This window comes from Corvus cornix, chromosome 15 (assembly GCF_000738735.6).
Source record: "Corvus cornix cornix isolate S_Up_H32 chromosome 15, ASM73873v5, whole genome shotgun sequence".
NCBI classification, from domain to species: Eukaryota; Metazoa; Chordata; class Aves; order Passeriformes; family Corvidae; genus Corvus; species Corvus cornix.
In genome coordinates this window covers 1,212,225-1,230,477 of record NC_046345.1, presented here as the reverse complement: position 1 = coordinate 1,230,477, position 18,253 = coordinate 1,212,225, and the positions used below count along the sequence as shown (strand labels likewise).

Below are 18,253 nucleotides of genomic sequence, written 5' to 3'. Positions count from 1 at the left end.
TCTCTTTCTCACTGTTTTAAGGACATTAGCCCCTACCTCTTTCCAGCAGCTGATCTCAGCAAAAGTACTTCCCTAAGGGAAAAGGAAACACAACCCTTGTAGTAGCTTCATGGCTGATGGCAAAACTTGCATTCATAGCAGCTGCTGGGGGGGGAGTGAGGATGGGATTAAAAACACAAAGGGACTGCATGGGAAGATTACTTCAGAAAGTCGCTTGGGGTCTAAGTAATAATCCTAATAACCACTGCAAACAGTAAGTATTTTCCTCAGCACTGCTGTTGCTCTGCCAGCTGGGGGAATGTCACAAATATGAAGCTTAGAGATTTTTTTTGGTAATAATAGAAACTGGATGTAGCAGGGAAATATAATCTCAAAGCATTTACTTATCTGAAAAGTGTCTCTGGTCCTGTAAAATAGATCCATGGAGGCACTGAGCTTGTATTTAGCATGTGCAGCTGAATCTGTGCTCTGGATTCACCCTGGTGGGATTTTTGTTTACACAACACCCATCTCTGTCTCTTCTGCCTTTCTCAGCAGGCATGTGTTGGTGTGAGAAAGATGCTTATTCCAGCTTACTTTGTGACAGCAAAGCAGACAGCAGGGTCTCCAGTGTCTCCCCATGTGATGAATTCATAAATGAGTGTTCATCCAGACACTGATCCCACAGCAAAGACTTTCCAGGGATTTTACCTGGATGTGATTATGCATCAACTTTTTCATTCCTTGCAGAGTCCCTGAGATGGATCTGTCACTCGTACCCATTAGTTTGTTTAAGTTTCAAATTAGAAAAGAGCTTTGCTACTCACTCAGCTTTAAGGAAATGGAAAGGGTGAATAAGTCATTGGAGAACTGCAAACTCAGACTGTCCCCGTGTCAGCTAAGGTCAAGCATCTCGAGTGCTTGGGATGAGAACAGAGGCTTTAAAGCACTGCTGCAAACACCTCTCAGGCACTGTAAGACTTTGGTCTTCTCTGTAATTCCCTTGCATTTCTTGTGAACCCAGGTTATTTGCTGGTTCCATGAGTAACAGGTACAGGGCAGTGAAAAGACCCTGAACATGATGGCCTTGTCCCCTGTCTCAAATTACATGTGAGAATATAATCAGCAAACCCTCTGATTAATGTGCACATTGTAAATTCTGAGAAGGAGAACTTTCTGTGCCATCCTGAGACAGTGTTTATCAAGAGGGGAACTCTATCCTTCCTAATAGGAATGGGGTTTTCTATTCTGAGGTGCCAGGCTCAAGTGTTGCAAAAAGGGAAAAGAAGGGATTTGTGTTATTGAAAAAAACTTACTCTTCTGCTTTTAGTTTTCCTTCTTCCTCATTTCTTAATAACTGTGAGAATTCATTCCCAATGGTTCTGGGAGCTGAGGCTTAAAAACCCTGTAAATATCTAACCCTGCAATACTTCATGTAAAATTGTGGGATTTGGTGACAACTGCTACGTCCAAAGGAGTTCTTGGGGCTGTGGGTTGGGGAACGAAGAAAGGAAAGGTGTGTGTTGAACTGGAGCTATTTGGTGCCTGATTTTGCTTTCTCCTACCTCAGCCCATCTTGTCTCCTGCCTTGCTGCTGCTCGGATAATTTGAGCTCAGTATCAGTGGTTTTGCCGCCTGAGTGGCCCCAGAAAAGCAATCGGTCAGGGCAGAGGGAAGGAGAACTTGAGGCAGCACTGCAAGAGCTCCATAGGTCCTGAGCCTGCCCCGGGTCTGGATGCTCCCCGGAGCAGTGGGGCTGAGCCCCTGGGCTGCAGTGGGGCTGGGAGCTGCCCCTGGGCTGCAGTGGGGCTGAGCCCCTGGGCTGCAGTGGGGCTGGGAGCCCCTGGGCTGCAGTGGGGCTGAGGCCCTGGGCTGCAGTGGGGCTGAGAGCCCCTGGGCTGCAGTGGGGCTGAGAGCCGCCCCTGGGCTGCAGTGGGGCTGAGAGCCCCTGGGCTGCAGTGGGCTGGGAGCTGCCCCTGGGCTGCAGTGGGCTGAGAGCCCCTGGGCTGCAGTGGGGCTGGGAGCTGCCCTGGGCTGCAGTGGGCTGAGCCCTGGGCAGTGGGCTGCCCCTGGGCTGCAGTGGGCTGGAGCCCCTGGGCTGCAGTGGGGCTGAGCCCCTGGGCTGGCAGTGGGGCTGGGAGCCGTCCTGGGCTGCAGTGGGGCTGAGAGCCCCTGGGCTGCAGTGGCTGAGCCCCTGGGAGCCAGTCGCTGGGAGCCGCCCCTGGCGCAGTGGGGCTGAGCCCCTGGGCTGCAGTGGGCTGGAGCCCCTGGGCTGCAGTGGGCTGGGAGCCGCCCCCTGGGCTGCAGTGGGGCTGAGCCCTGGCTGCAGTGGGGCTGGGGAGCCCCTGGGCTGCAGTGGGGCTGGAGCCCCTGGGCTGCAGTGGGCTGGGAGCGCCCCTGGGCTGCAGTGGGGGCTGAGCCCCTGGGGCTGCAGTGGGCTGGGAGCCCCTGGCTGCAGTGGGGCTGAGCCCCTGGGCTGCAGTGGGGCTGGGAGCCCCTGGGCTGCAGTGGGGCTGGGAGCCCCTGGGCTGCAGTGGGTGTTTCTCTGGAAGCAGGAGGAGCTGAGCTAAGTGCAGCAGCAGCTCAGTGACAGCTGCTGGGAACGTCAGGAGTTTACAGTGTTTGTCTTTGCTGCAGGCAGAATGTTAGCAGGTTGTAAATTCAGATTAGGTTTCCTCGCAGCTTGGGAGACAAATCCAGATTCTCTGTGTTGTGTAGTTCCATCCTGCTTCTATTGATAGATTTTTTTTGGATTCCCCCTGCCTTTCCTAGCCCCTTAAGAAGTGCTATTAAAATTCGGTGCTGGAGAAAGCAATTTTGCCATGAGATCTACTAGGAGGGTCAGTGATGGACTGTGCCTTGAGCAGGGTTATCCAAACTTCACAGAAAGCACCTCTTTTTGCTTTTCTTTTAAAACTCACTGATGGGATACCTGAATCCTCAAGAGGACTGGTAATGTTAACACAGAGTTAACCACAGATATCAAAGCACTGGAAGATCCCAAAATACATTGGATTTCTTTTATGGAAAAAACAAAGTCTAAAATACAGCTGATAGCATCCACCTCGTGCCTTGCAGCTGAGCCCTTCAAAGCTTCCTAAGGGATTCCTATTCCTATTGAAATAGAAGACAGCTGATTTTCCAGGGGTCTCAGGGAATTTCAGTTATGTAAGAAACACTACAAAAGATAAGCCCTTGAGCTGTTTTAGATCCCAGGACTCCTCACTGGCAATGGGGTGAATTTGTATAATATTGATGGACATTGAAGTCACCAAAATGCGCAGTTTTGGGGAAGCTGAATTTAGTCCAATTTGTCTGATAGAGGAGGTTTCAGAAATAGTGAAATCTGCCTCAGCTGCTCCCTATATTCAAGAAGCTTAAGCATTCTGGTTTGGAGATTCTTAAAGGATTTTATTACTGCATTTCCAAAGTGAAATATTTCCATTTGTTCTGACGTGTTATTTTTTTCCAAAGTCATTTCAAATAGACCTACATTCTGGTCTATGGGAAGTGAAAGGAAAATTGTAAGGAGCGAAGAGCAAGAACTGCATACCTGGAGTTCAGCTGTTCTGACATTTTAAAGGCTGTTTACTCTTTTTCTGCAAAAGTGGTTTCCTGAGGGCCTTTTTTGGATACACCATGAGAGAGAAGTGCCTGAAGGAGAGAGGGTGCTCTGAACATCAGGGTCTTTTCTTTTACTGATGATTCTTGCATGGATGGCCCTTTGGAGTAGCTTCTGAGTGGGGACCAAATCTGAAAGGCTGCTATTAGCAGTAATGTATTTCCTAATCACTTTAGTATCTAAATTCTGCAGTTGAGACAGGGCTCTCTTCTCCTGCTTACCTGGGCTCGTGGCTTGTAAATGAAAATTTCTGTAGGAAGAGGTGGCCACAGAGAGCACTGGTGGACATCTGCTTGCTAGAGTGGGGTGGATCAGACAGGGATCCTGTGTGGAGCCCAGCAGGAAGCTGGAGCTGATTCCTGATCCCCATATTCCCTAAACTGAGCCACAGCTACTCAATCACACTTACTCTGTCCGTGTGTTTTGCAAATTAAAGGATCACATTTGAAAGGCTGACACAGCTAACCAGCTCATCTTCTGTTCCACTTCTGGCTTCCCAGCTTTTAACGAGTAATGTTCTGCAGGCAGATGTGTCCCGTTCCTTCGGAGCTGCAGTGAGATCTAGCAACTCATTTCATACAGAAAGATGAAAGGAAAAATACTTACTTAATAAAACAAATCTTGCTTAGTTACTATGGTCAGTCTCTTGCCTGGGTTTTATGGGTTCCTGCAGCTGGCTTTAATCTCCTGATTTACTCTGGGAACAAAGGAGGAGAGGAGTGAACGTAAATCATGGCAGGAAGAAGCTGAAATGGAGTTTTGAGACTTATTGTAACGTGCAGTCCAGAAACAAGCCACCAGGAGAGCTTCCTTGGGTTTCAGCAGAGTCACCATAAAGGAATTTCTTACAGTGTGACCTTTACAGCCGGGAAAGTCAAGGGCTTCTGTTAGTCTGGGCAGCTAAGGGAGGGTTAGCAAAGAGTGTGGAGAAGCACCGAGGCTCCGGAGAAGACTGACCAAAAGGGGTCAGCATTTGTTAAGCTGAAACTCCAACCTGGCAGCTGCGAGGAGCCGAGGATTTACCGCGGAGGATGGAGCAGGAGCATCCTCTGGGGAGGCAGCGGTGCCCTGGCCCGGCTGGCGTGGCCACGGACAGCCTCGGACAGGAGTCCGGCCCCGCTCACGCCGAGCTGCAGCTGCCCCTGATGTTTGTGTTTGGAGTCCTTGAGAGGGAAAAGGCTCCGGCACAGCAGCGTGGGCAGCAGATGTGAGCTGAGGAGACTGCTCCAAGACTGCTCCCTGCCCTGCAGCCAGGCTGCTCCCCGATCAAAGGACACAAGGGAACAGCGTGGCATTTTTCGGGAGCACAGGAGGCGCAGGGCTGGGAATAACCCACGGAAAACAAACAGCCTAACAGGAAACAGAAGGCTTAGAGTCTGGAAAAGTATTCCAGATTTGGTGAAGCTCACTGATGGTAGGAATTTAGTACAGATTTAGCTGTTCTTTCCTTAGTGCAGCCCTGCCTGCCCAAGCTGCTGTGTAAACCTTTGCTGGAGTGCAGTTTGTCCCCAGGTGAGGGGTACCTGCTGCTGCTGAGGGTAGGGCCCTGTTCCCCCCTCCAGCCATCACTTCTGCATTCCCAGGCACTGCTGCTTCCCCGACCTTGCACTGAGCCACAGCTCAGCCATCCTCTGATGCATGCTGCCAGCTCAGCGTGCCCGTGAGCTAGCTGGCATTAGTGCCAGGCTTAAGGGAGCCAGGGACCTGCGCAGCCAGGGACCTGCACGGCTTCCCGTGCTGTCAGCCTGCCTGGAGCCTCAGAGCCTTCCTCTGCAGGTCCTTGTCTGTAGCACAGCACACCCAGGCAAAGCAGCTCCGCTGGGATCCGCATTCTGAGTGGGGATTCCTCTGGAATAAAAGGGGTGATGCTCTCTAGCATTAGCACACATCAGCAAAATCATACACGGGAAGAGCTGTTGGGAGCACTCAGCGGCCTGCCCTCTCTATAGCACTGCTGCAGGTAGCAGAACCCTTCCGTGGCCATCGCAGTTTTGCAAGATTACAATTTAAATTTAAATAGGAAGCTATAATTTGAGCTCCTTAAATCATAAGTCACATCTTCAGCTCTGGCTGTTGCTGATTCAGTTGCCTTTTGGTTGCTGTCTTTAATAGTTGTACAGTATTATGTCTAAATACTGCTGACATTTCTTGTAATTTGAGGACAGTGAAATGGAATAGTTGGATTTTCATCTACAGTTGATCAGAATGCATTAATTAGAGGCATCATTTCTAGGTTTGACATGTTAGGAAGGTGAGGTGCTAAATGGAAATCTTTGTATATAACTGACAGCTTCAAGTTGAAAATTAAGTATTTGCTTGGAAATTGCACATTTGCTGTGTGATTGTGTGGGTAAATAAATGCTTTTTACTTGGTCTCGACACAAATTAAGTAATGATTCCTAGGTAAGCTGCTGGAGACTCTCTGTAATGGCTTTGAGATGCTGCTTGCTCTGCATGCCAGCAAAATCTTTTAATTCTCCATTTGAGAGATTTAAAGAGACAGTTATTTTGAGACAAAGCTGAGGCAGAGATTCCCGTGCTGTGAATTAATAACCTCAGAAGTTCAAGTAAGAAAATCTTCCAGTGCTCTGGCTGCCATGTGTTCAGAGAGCTTGGAACACCATCCAGACAGAGTCCTTTACCCGGTGAGAGAGCTGACCTCTGGTGTTCTGTGCTGTTCCTAAGGATGGGCTCTGCTCCATCTTTCCATTCAAGCTTTGCTTTTGTCAGGAGATCAAAGGCTGTGCCTAACTTCCAGCACACAGACAATCGCCCTCAAATAACGGAGCTGCTGCCCTCAGGTTTTGTGCTTATTTAGTTTTGGGCAATTTAGTGACACTCCCAGATGGTTGTTCAGAATAACGTTGGAGAGGAAGATTTTGGCTCCGCTTTGGGTGGAAGTCCACACTGACAAGTTATGGCTGGTGGATGCTTGCAGGTCATGGAGCTGTGAGAAACGCCCCTATGTGAGGACAACTTGTGGATAAGCAGAAATAGCAAAGAACTTTCCAATTGCAGTGGGGAACCCCACACTGAGGAAACTTGGAGAACTTCAGCTGTTTGTCCTCTCCATTTATTGTCACCCTACTCTCCAACCTTAAGTAAACGTGGTAAATGTGTAAATACTGTGAGATGAGGAGGGTAAATACAGGAAACTGTCAAATCATTTGGCCTCCAGGTCCTCGGTCTCGGGGTTTATTGAGGTAGTATAACTTACAAATTTTTATGTATGAAGTTGGCGCTATTGATTTAAAAAAATGAACATTTAATCACAAGCATACAACAAGGTCAACAAATCTTTGGTAAGTAATTAAATAGACTTTTCCTTGCTAGCACTCAAACACCAAGTAAATAAAAATTGAAGTGAAAATATTTGTAGCATATGCATACAGATTGCATTTGGAAGTGTGCAGGGCTCAGTTCTGTCTGACTTAACTCTGATTCCTCCATTGACCTTGTTATGTAAAACTCAATGCCCTTTTTAGAGGGAGAGTTGCAAATTGTGCTTCTGCATATTTATTTCGGAAGTTCAATCTTCTGGGTGTTCATACCCTAATTCCAGTCCTAAGTGCAATCACAACATTGATTTTTCTCACTAAACATAACCTACTTTACCCTGGGATGGAATTTTTTTTTAATGGGCTTTATATAATGGCATATGTGAAAACCACTCAACTTAATGCCCCATCCTGTAGTTAATTAACAAAATGGCATTGTAGCCGTGGTCTCTCATCCTCTGGCAGTGTGTATGACCACTAACCTTGGCCATACACAATGTCCATCCTAATTAACAGGAGCCCAGGTATTGACTGTGTCAAGCTTCATGGTGGAAAGACCAATTTGCAGCTGCTGACAAGAGTTGTAATTCTGTTGAAATTCCAAACAGGGGAACCTCATTTTGAGTGGTGTTTTGTCATTTCAGAGCCTGTCTCAAGGAAAGCTGAACAAAGTATAAACTTTGATGAGTTTTTAACTTCCCTCCAGTTGCTAAATTGCAGTGTCCTAAAATACATCCAAACATCTCCTAAAATACAGATTGCCATAGACATGCTGCTGGATTTACACAGCTTCAAGATTGGCAGGAGTGTTTTATAAGTACTGAAACATTAATTTATTGTTCATTTATTTGAACTGCAATATACTGGAAAACTTAATGGGACCTAAAGCTTTAATGAACCTTCAGGAACAAATTTGATTCTTCCTTTGCCTTTCCTGTTTTCGTTTCTGAGTAATTCAGCTGAAGGCACTAGAGATTCATCAGGCTACTTTTACTAGAGCAAGGCAGGAGTCTGTAAAGCTCCGTGGTGTTTCATGTTGCAAATGAGAGAATTAATCATTTATGCTTTTTTACTGAGAAGAAAAAAAAAACCCTTTTCTTTTTCAATGCCTTAAATTAATTGTGTTTTGTTGGAAAACTGCAAGAAGACAAGTACTCTCAGTCATTCCTAACAACAGCTTTTGAGTGTTTTATTGGCTGAAGATGCAAAAAGACCAGTTTTTTAAAGAAACGTAGGTGCCAAGTCCTCATAAATGTCAACAAGATACCAACATCTTGCTAGAGGATGATTTCTGCTCAGTAACGAACATTTTGTGTTGTAAAAGTATTTTAGAAAGCTGTGATTGTAAATTTAGCCTCTGTGCTGTGGTGAAGCCAGTCCCTGCTGGGAGAGGCTGTGGTGGCCACGCTGGTGGTGTGGAGTCCAGCAGCCCTTGCCCTTCTTCGTCTGAGGGTGAGGCCCAGCCACTCACAGGGCTGGGAACCCCTGAGTGCATCCTCCTCCCCACACACTCATCATCCCTTTGTCCCTCACTGTCTTCAGAAGAGAAAGGCTGCATAACTTTATCTTCCCCATTCCTGGTGCTTTGTGATACAGCTGAGGATCAGCAGTTAAACATTCCGCACCCAAATAACGCCTTTGCTGGGAATTCTTTGTACAAACGCTCTTTAATTAGCAAGTGTTCTGTAATTAACCTTCCATGCAGTTGTTCCTGATGTTATTAGCATCACTAGATAAATACAGTTGGCTTTTCCACAGGGCATAACAACTAAGAGTGGCAGAAATCTGCATCCTGTAAGAACATCTCTGGGTTACAAAGTCTTGTCTTAACCAACAGCTCTATTCTCTCCAGGCTGGAGATTTCAAACAGAAATGTCCTTGGGAATCTGTAGTAAAGAGGAAATTATCAGGCAGAGGAGCAGCAGTCCACTGATACCTAGAATAACATAATCTAGAATAAAGCAGGTTACTAAAAATCCTCCTGTGGAGCATGCCTCTGGGCAGTGATGAGGCACAACTTTGTCTCGATACAGACAAACATTCCAGACTCTCCTGTGTCGGGACAAGCTTCTCTTTGGAAACAAAATATTGCCTGAACAGAGGAAAGAACCTTGAGTGCGGGTTTTCCTACAGGTTCAGTTTGAATGCTAACTCCAGCCTGCTGTTGGCAGAACAAAAGGCCGTGCCCGAGAAATGTGATGTTGCCATAGGTCTGCATTCGTGGTATCACTCTCTTATTTACTGATGGATTAGAAGTGCATCTAATGCTTACCTTGAAACCCATCTACTGAGATTCCCATGCCTGAGCTGCATTCAAAGATCCCAGTCCTGAATGAGTCTTGTAAACCTTTTATGACTGCTCTTTCCAACAGGGCAAAGGTGAAGAAAGGTGTGAACATTCTCGGTGCAAAGACAAGTGACCCCCGGCAGTGGGACGTGCAACAAGAGGTGGGCAATGGTGGGAAGCACTCAACCACTACAGTTATTTGTCAGAGGATAGCCCCAAGTTCAAGGAACAGGTATGAGACCTCGTCTTCTTCAGCACATTAAACTCATTTATGTCCATGATACCGTTCAGTGCTTGAAAGACTTAAGGCTTGTAGTCCCACTGCTCACAGCTATTAAAGCTGTAGCCTGGATATCTGGAGCCACTCATGTTAACTGTGGTACCATCTGCTGATCTACAACGGGTAATAAAATTCATCAGTTCAAATGAAACAAATTAATAGAATAGACCTGCACTGGGGGCGGAGGGTGGTGTCATTTTGGTAGGAATATGAATATTCTTAATTTCAAAGGGTTTTACTGAATCTTTAGTTTTTTGGGTTGATAGTTTTGACCTTGTTTCTCTGAATGTATCACCGCCTCTGTGGCTGGTTCATCAAGCAAGCAGTGAATTCTTCTGCAGTGAGCCCCTGTACGGGGTAATTCAAACCTCCCAGTGTCTCGTGTGCGATACAGAAGAATTCACTTTAGCAAACGGTTGCTTCTTCCTGAGCTGGAGGTTCCTTTGACCTGCTGGTGAGTGTCTGAGGCAAAGCCCTGTGGCCAGCACTGGGATGAACTGGGCTGCCAGTGCCTGCCTCCCTGTTTGCTGTGTTTTTAGGGACTTAGTCTGGCTGTTCCACAGCACAAAAGCAGGGCTTTCTGCATAAGCAGGATTGTCTTCCATGGTGCACAGTAAAGTTGTGTATTTTCAGTGGAAATTATTTTGCTCCTCCCAGGCTTTGTCTTAATGAATTCTCACAGCACTGCTGTACATTAGTCCATGCAGAGAATTTCCCACTGTAGAGATCCAAAGAATGCTTTCCCAGCTCTGTGATTATTGTTAGCCCCAAACCTGGGCTCTTTGAAGAGCACCATGAAATCTTTGGTGGATGCTGGGTTGGTTATTGCTTTGTACAACTCCTTCAGGCACAGAGAAGCTGAGCAGATTTTAACTTTTGTATTCTGTGCCCAAATATTGGACATGTGTAAAGTTTAGAAATTCCTCTTGCATGAGCAGCTCCTGATGAGCTGATTGTCTGATTCAGTGTGTTTCCACTTGGTGACTGATCTCTCCCTGTCTTTATCTCAACCCTGAGCCTTTCATTCTGTTATTTCTCCCTGTCCAGCTGAGGAGGGGAAAGATGGAGCTGCTTTAGTGGGCACCAGGCATCCAACCAGGGTCAACCCACCTTGGGACTGGTAAAAGGAAAGGAAAAATATATCATTTGAGGCTGCCAGGAGAAAAAACTAAACCAGTTTGAAAGAGAGGACACAGCTTTAGAACAGCATGTAGCTCTGAGCAGATTTGCAACTGCAGAACCGTAATAGTCAGGTTATCAAACCCCACATTAAATCTCCTCAATCCAATTTGCATGAAGTCTAATTAACCCATAAAAATATTTCTGGCACTAATTATGCAAATAAAACCCAGTGTTTTGATTAATGCCTCTCTCATTTGTGTACGTAAATAGTTGCTGTCTTCTGAAAGCGTGATGAGCCTTGGTTTGAGAGAAATGTTGGTGTACGGGGAAGAGCTGGGTAGGGACGCCTGGGGGTGTGTACAGAGATCCTGGAGGGAAAGCACACGGTGTAGTGGGCGTTACTGAGATTCTGAGTGTCACTTGGAGCCCTCTGCACGGAGCACTAGTACTCTATTAAGGTAATTTAATTTGGTGGAGAACTGCATGTCCCTAATGGGATCTTCCTGCGCTGCCACCAGCTCTTCCAGGCTGGTTCAGCAGTGCAGTCCGTGGAGGGGATGTGCAGTTCTGTACCGAGGTCAGTGTGGGTGTGAGGTGCAGTTCTGGAGTTCCAGCACCAGCACTGGCTCATCCTCCCTGCAGCAAACTCAGCCAGCTCAGAGATAATACTGGTTAATTTGTGTAGTAGAAGGAGCTTTCCACTGTGTGTGCTCAGGAACCTCCCTGCTGCACCATGGAGAGCCATTGCCCTCTTTCCCCTTCATACCCCTAGAAACACGTGCCCAGACTCAATAAAAATACTCATTTTTGTTTCCATGTTGCTTTTCCTTTCTTACACATTTCTCTGTCATTAGTGTATGGATATAATCACATTGTAAGCACTTTGAAACAAGCAGTGTGAGTCTGTGTGCAACAGCACCTAACACCCTTTCTATATAAATAATAGAACACAAGAGGTATTTTAGATACATCACATCAGTAATTGTTTACCATTACTTTTTGAGAATTTAAGTGGGTCATGCTTCTTTACTTTTTTAAGAAATACTTTGTGGTGCTGAAGCCAGGAGCCAGATCTTAGCTCAGATTTATTCAAAAAGGCTTTGTAACTATAGCAAGTAACTGCAAACAGCTTGAAATCAGCAATGTTTGTGTGCCTCATAATGCAATTTCTGCTGAGATTCAAGTAGCTATTGATGAGGATAACAACAGTGTTGATTAGTGAAAACAAGCCTTAGATAACTGCTTGCTTGCTTGTTTGCCTTTGTTGTCTCTGCTTCTGGAAGTTTGATGTGTGTGCTCGGGGTAGACAAAAGGATATTTTTGGTTACTACTGGAACCGGTTCCATATCTCAGGATTGCCTCTGTTTGGTTCCAGCCTAAGGCTCGTGTTGGTTTCTGAGGTACCACACTGACCTGAGAACAGCCCCAGCAGAAGGGCTCCTGTCTGCTGTGTAGTTTATTCTGGGTTTGCACCACAGGGGAGGAGAGCTGTCCCAAGGCAGAGCAAGGGCGATTTCTGTCATTTATTTGGGGTTTTCTTCTAATATAGCAAACCTCCACCTGCTGCCTTGCTGTCAGCTGTGGGGATGAGAAAGGTGAAGGGTGGGAGCAAGGAGGGTAAGGGGAATTTCTTAGGCTGGCTTCTCTGCCAAAGCCAAAGCACCAGAGCATCCTGTAACTGCAGTCTCAGGAACTCAGAACTGGGTCTGATCTAGGCCTAACTCCTCTTGCTCCTGCAAACCTGGGAGTGCCCTGGAACAAGCTGCCCTCAGTCTGCTCTCGGGCCGACATTTCTGGCCCTGGACTGGCACTTTGTATGTGGGGGAATGGAGTCACCCAGCACTTTGGGTTTCTGTCAGCCAGGCAGAGGAACTGAGTGCAGGGAACAGAGAGATTTAGAAAAAAACTGACATAATGGAAAACTGCTGTGATGTAGCACTTTATCCTCTTGGCCTTGAACTTTTGGAGAGGCCTGTGGGCTTATGGCTCTGCAGCCATCTGTCTGATAAAGAGGCAGGCTCGGGAAGAGTGCTTCCAGATGTTGTGTTTGTGTTTCAGGCCGTGTCACAATCACTTCTTCCCTCTCGCCACATGTGCGCACGTTCTGTTGGATTGGGGTTGCTGTGGCTATCTGTTCACACCGTCTGGGCATCACTGGAAACAGTAATGATATTAGGAGGCTGTGTTTTGTATCATCAGGATGTGGAGGAAAGCAACAAAGCCACTGCAGATCCCTCCCCTGTCTGGTAGCACCATATGCTGCCGAGGGATGTCGGTGAAATGAATTCTCTTGTGATTGAAAAATAAAAGGAAAATGTGTATGTACAATGTGAGTCAGGCTTGAAAAAGTGTGAGCCATGTGGAGTGTGTCTGCCTGTACCAGAACACAGCCAGTCTGCACCCAGCATGGGAACAGACAAGAGTAGTCACACATTATGAGCAGGGTAGGTGTTATTAATTATTTCAGAATCTGGGTCATCCTGCCCTGGCAGTTTTGGGTCAGAGTGGTTTGCAGAGCTCAGCAGAGTGGCAGTGGTGTCTGCTGACCTCAAAACCTTGCAGCCTGAGCAGAGAGCACGATTCTCACAAGGATTCAGAGGTTTAGTGCTTGTGGGTCAGGATTTTTTCATGCCAGTTGTTTATCCTTTTGACTGATAATCGAGGCAAGAGCAGAGCTGAGATGGCACATGCCAGTGCTGTAGGTGCTTGGGAAGTTGTACACGTCTTCAGGAGGTCACATCTGTGTGTGCAGGGACTGAGCTGTACAAACTGTGGAGATACTTTGGGAGGAAGACACCAGCAATGGGTGTCTTAGACCATTAAACCCAGAAACAGAAACAATTTCCATTCATTTACGGGGAAATGCACATCTGAGCAGGCATTATATGTAGATATATGAGCCGAAGGAGAGCTCAGGAGAATCTCCATTCTTCACTGGATGTGGGGAGAAACACCATGACAAAGGATGAGGAGAAGGCTGAGCTACTAAATGCCCTCAGTTGAGCCGAATGAAGCCTCCATAATTCAAGGAAAGGTTGGGAAAAGGGCCCAGGGGTGTTGGTTGGCAGCTGGCTGAACGTGAGCCAGTTGAGTGCTCAGGTAGGGCAAGAGGAGATGCCTCAAATTGCACCATGGGAGGTTTAGATTGGACATGAGGAAAAAATTCACCACTGAAAGGTTGTTAGGCACTGGAGCAGGCTGCCCAGGGAAGGTGTCCCAGGAGGTATTTGAAAGACAAGTGGATGTGGTGCTTGGGGATGTGGTGTGGTGTGGACTTGGCAGTGCTGGGTGAATGGTTGGACTCAGTGACCTTAATTAAAAGTCTCCCATCCTCACCAAGTCCGTGATTCTGGCCTTTTGTTTGGAGCATTGTGCAAATTCCAGTGCAGCCTTTTAGGCTGCTGGTAAATTACTGGTGCAACCCTGGGAGCTTCCAGCGTGAGTCATTCTTGTGCTGTGCATCTGTCTGCTCCCAGTGGCACGTGGGAGTGTGTGTGGTGTCCATAACTGCATCAGGAGTTAGAGCTGAGCCTTTCCCTGCTGCCATAAAGATCCCTTCCCTCCCTGCTTTCTCATCTGATTTCCCAAATAACTTCTCTTTGCCTGCTGTCCTTGCCCTGTGAGGTTTCTCTTTGTTAGGATGCCCGCTCCAGGTCAGATGAGGGCACAGATGTCTCCAGTGTGCAGCGGAGGTGCCGGAGCCACGCTGGACATCTGCACATACGGATGAGGCTCAGCCAGCTGTGCCGAGGAGCAGTATCTTTTCTAGGGCACAGAGGACTGGGGTTGGAAGGTGGCTTCCCAAAGGAGCCTTTCATATGGCTCCTGTTTCGCTGCTTTGAATGTCAGGAGTGTTTATTGAAGCCCTGAGCCGGGAGGGAGGATACAAAGGATGTCTCTGGTGTCTCTCAGGAATAGCTGCTGCGGGAAGGAGGCGGCTGCTCCGTTGTCTCTGGCTGCTGCAGTGTCTCAGGGAGTGTCTGCACAGACCGTCTTGGGAGGGAGTATTTGTTTCCTAGAGCTGCCTGTGCCCTGTGTGGCTGTGGGATCAGGGCAGCCTGTTGAATGAACCTTGTGCATCCTGAGTGGCTCTGGGTTACTGGGCAGCCCTCGCTCACCTTACGGAGAAGTGAATTCCATGGGAGCCCTCGTGGACAAGGACCCTTACAGAGCCCAAAGGACCCCTTCTTCTCACTCCTTGCAGGACTGCAAGTTCAGAAAGATACCATTTGAGATAAGTAGCAATTGTCATGGCAGCAGCACAGGTCTGGGTGGTGCTCCTGCAGCAGCTGCCCCGTGCAGGGCCGGAGCACTGGCCCTGCCAAAACCCGGCAGCGCCGTCAGAGCAGACCCTGCATCCAACACAGACCGTGCTCTGCTGCTCAGCAGCAGCAGTCCCTCCTCTCCAACAGCCTGGCTGAGAAAACAAACTGCCTCTGCACAAGTGGTGGGCAGGATAATAACGGAGAAGTGTTTTCTTCCTGATCAGGTATTTCGCAACAGTCTCTCTTCTGTTGGAAATTCAAAGCAGGGGGTTGTAATCTCATGTGAGGTTGAAGGCCAGTTGTTAGGTGCTGTTGAAAGGAATTTTCTTGTTGGATTTCGACAGAACCTCTGTTAGACTTAGTCCTCACCATTCAAAAACTACTACATTAATCTTTATAGATAACTTAAAATAGTATTAGCCAAGGAGTAAGGCATGCCCATAAGTTTTTTATCTAAGAGAAGAAATTAGAGATGAGTAGAAAGTAGAAAGTAGAGATGAGATAAAAAAATGCGTTAAAGAGATCTACCCATGATCTCTACAGAACTTCCAGTTGCAATAATTTTTTTTTTTTTTTTTTTTTAATCTCCTTTGGAGTTCCTGGGTCTGTTGGGAAGCAAAAGGGCTGAAGCTCCAAGAGAAAGGTCATTCTTCACATATTTCTTGCCCAAATGAAAGCATTAAATTTGTTTGCACAGCAAATTTGTATAGTTTGGAAAAGCTTTTTATGTACTTATCAAAACCAAGTGCTGGAGGCTCAGTCAAAGCCTGCAGTAACCCAGCCTTGCTGAGAAAGCTGCAGCCAGTGCCTTCCTTGCTTTCCAGGCAGGTTGGATATATTGTTTTATTTCATTAGAATGTAAATAGAGAAGAACCCACACAAACAGAATAGATGTGCAATCATGGAATAATGGGACAACAGCTTTCCAGTCGTTCCAGGTTGACAGACAGGTTCAGTAATAACTGCTAACTCCTGATGTCCAGGGTGAGAGGATTTTCTGGCTCTCTGACAAGGTAATCATTTCTCAAGAGCGACCTGCAAACACAGAGTCTGCTTTTCAGCTTTCACTTAGGCTTGGGAACGTGTTTTGAAGCACTCCTGGAATATGCAGGAGGAAAGGCTGCCCGTCCCACTGGCATCTTCTGCCCCACACTGCTGCGTTCTGGCCCCTTGCACACAGCAATCCCCATTGTAATAACCTGTAATTCACAGTGAAGTTATCCACCAGAATCTTCTCCTGATGCAGCGTATTTGTGGGCTGACACTTCTGCTCCTTTTCTCTTTGCACTTTAAATCTCCTTTGGGGCAAGGTCAGCTCTTACTTTTGTGTGCCACTGTTTGGATGGTTTAGCAGCTATTGTAATGGAGCCTTCCTTGTGATTTGGAGGCAGTGGAAGATAAGAGACAAAAGATGCAGAACTGGGGAGGAGGAATCTGTGCGTGTGTATTTTTTCTCACCCTGCCTTTGAAGCAGAAACATCTGCTGAAAGCCACAAACAGCTGAGTTCAGCAGTACCACATCACGCTGCCAAGCAACTCTGCTTCCCTCTGTAACTTTCACAGCAGAGGAAATAAATCAGTCAGGCAATAAAGAATGGAGCAAATTTAGGAAAAAGTGCCAAAAGCCAAACCTTTCAAGAATAAAGTGAATAAGAACTTTGTTAGTATTCGGCGAAGCAAATTGAAATATGTTTCTTACGCATGTAAACCCTCTGTGCCATTGCTGCTTGAGGAATTTTGTAATAACAAAACTCCTCTGAGCTAAAGACACTTAAAACTGGTGAGGAGAGACCTCTAGAAAGCTGACTACAATATAATAAAAGACAATTAGATGATTTTAAATACTTTTTCCATCCAGTGTCTCTGTCAGATCAGTCACAGCTGACCAACTAACAGTGGTGAAGTATCACCATCAATCTGAAACCTTTACATTCCTTACACAAAACACAATATATTAGACAGCTGAACCATTTGTTTCTGCACTGGCTGAGATATACTCTTCCAGTCAAAGTTACTTCGGTTTGATGTGTTACTGCCTATTTAAAGTACAGATAAAAAAAAAAATCTCTATTTCTTGTTACATAGTAATGTGGACTGCTCTGTGAAACAGGTGGAAAATTATTACATAAATGTTAAGTCTTTGTTGTAATCTTACAAGTTAAGCAAGGCTGTTAAGAAAACCAGTTGGCAAGTGCTGACGGGGAGGATTTGGGGATGTGCTGCTGGTGCTCTCCTGCTCCCCGCTGGCAGCAGAGCCGTCCCTGCAGCCCCCATTCCTGCCTGCCCTTTTGCTTCAGATCATTAAGTTGTGTTCCCAGCTGCCCCTCGTGCGGAGCTCAGTCCGTTCCTTGTACACCTGCAGCAGGGGATGGTCAAACATGGCACAGTTTGAGGGCCTGATCTGTCAGGTGGGGTTGGTGCATCAGTCCAGGTGTGTTTGCTGCTCTGAGGCTCTCACATCTCAGGCATAGAAAACCTTGCTCCTCTCCTCTCCAGTTATCTCTGTAGAAAGGTGTTGGGAACTGCTGGGCTCTTGTCCTGCCGCTCTCCAGGGCTTTTTTGTGTTCCATGCACTCCTGTCTGTCTCCATCCACCTGCTGTCCCTCTGCTGGAGCAGGCAGGAGGTTCATTGATTGTGCAGCAGGGTCCCAGCACATGACAAACACAATAACAAATTATCACATCCCTTATCTGGTTAGTTCCCTGTCTCTGCCTGCAAATACTTGAATGGATCCTTTGTAGGCTGACGCAGAGATAATGGGAATTTGTTGCATAACTGGGAGCAGGCCCCATTAGCAGTGCCTCAGAGTGCAGGAAGCAGCAGCATTACTGCTCTGCAAACGCTCCCAGCCTGGGAGCACTGTTAGCAGACACAACAGTTCATGGAATTCAAGCTGGACAGAACACAACTCAGCAAAACCCAGGGCTTCTCACATTCTCTGAGGATGGATTCCATTCAGCTCGCCCTGCACGTTTTACACAGTAAAGCAGGGATAATACATGACCTTTTACAAGCTTAGGAAGTAAAAATCTCTGCCTGTTATAGAAAAAGCAACTCCTGTAGTTTAAAGAGCTGTCTTGTATCAGAGATCATTGCTGTTCTCCACACAACTCACCCTTGAAAGAGGAGTTATTCTATTGGCTTCTGTAAGTCATCATTTGCAGATCATAACTTATCTGCAGCTCAGGCTGCAGGGAGACCTCTGGTATTTCACGTTCTGGGAATGACAGAAGATCTCAGGTTTTTTCACTGTCGCTTCATGGTGAATACCAGCAAATACTGACATTTTAAAAGGCAGCCTTTTATTTTCAGAGCTGTACAGCCACAGTCCCTTAAGTGTAAATCAGTGTTGGACTTGTGTTGCACTGTGTCAAGGGCTTGTACAAATCACCTGCTCTGAGCTGGGGTTTGTTCATGGA

General features: G+C 46.8%; 1 protein-coding gene across 2 annotated transcripts in view; it reads left to right on the top strand.

Moving 5' to 3' along the window:
- TMEM132C (transmembrane protein 132C) overlaps window positions 1–18,253 on the top strand; it is a 190,735-nt gene that overhangs the window by 97,949 nt on the left and 74,533 nt on the right. For both annotated transcript variants that reach the window (XM_039560938.1, XM_039560939.1), the window contains exon 3: window positions 9,252–9,398. In XM_039560938.1, coding sequence (XP_039416872.1) covers window positions 9,252–9,398 — 147 coding nt within the window. The remainder of the gene's footprint in view (window positions 1–9,251; window positions 9,399–18,253) is intronic.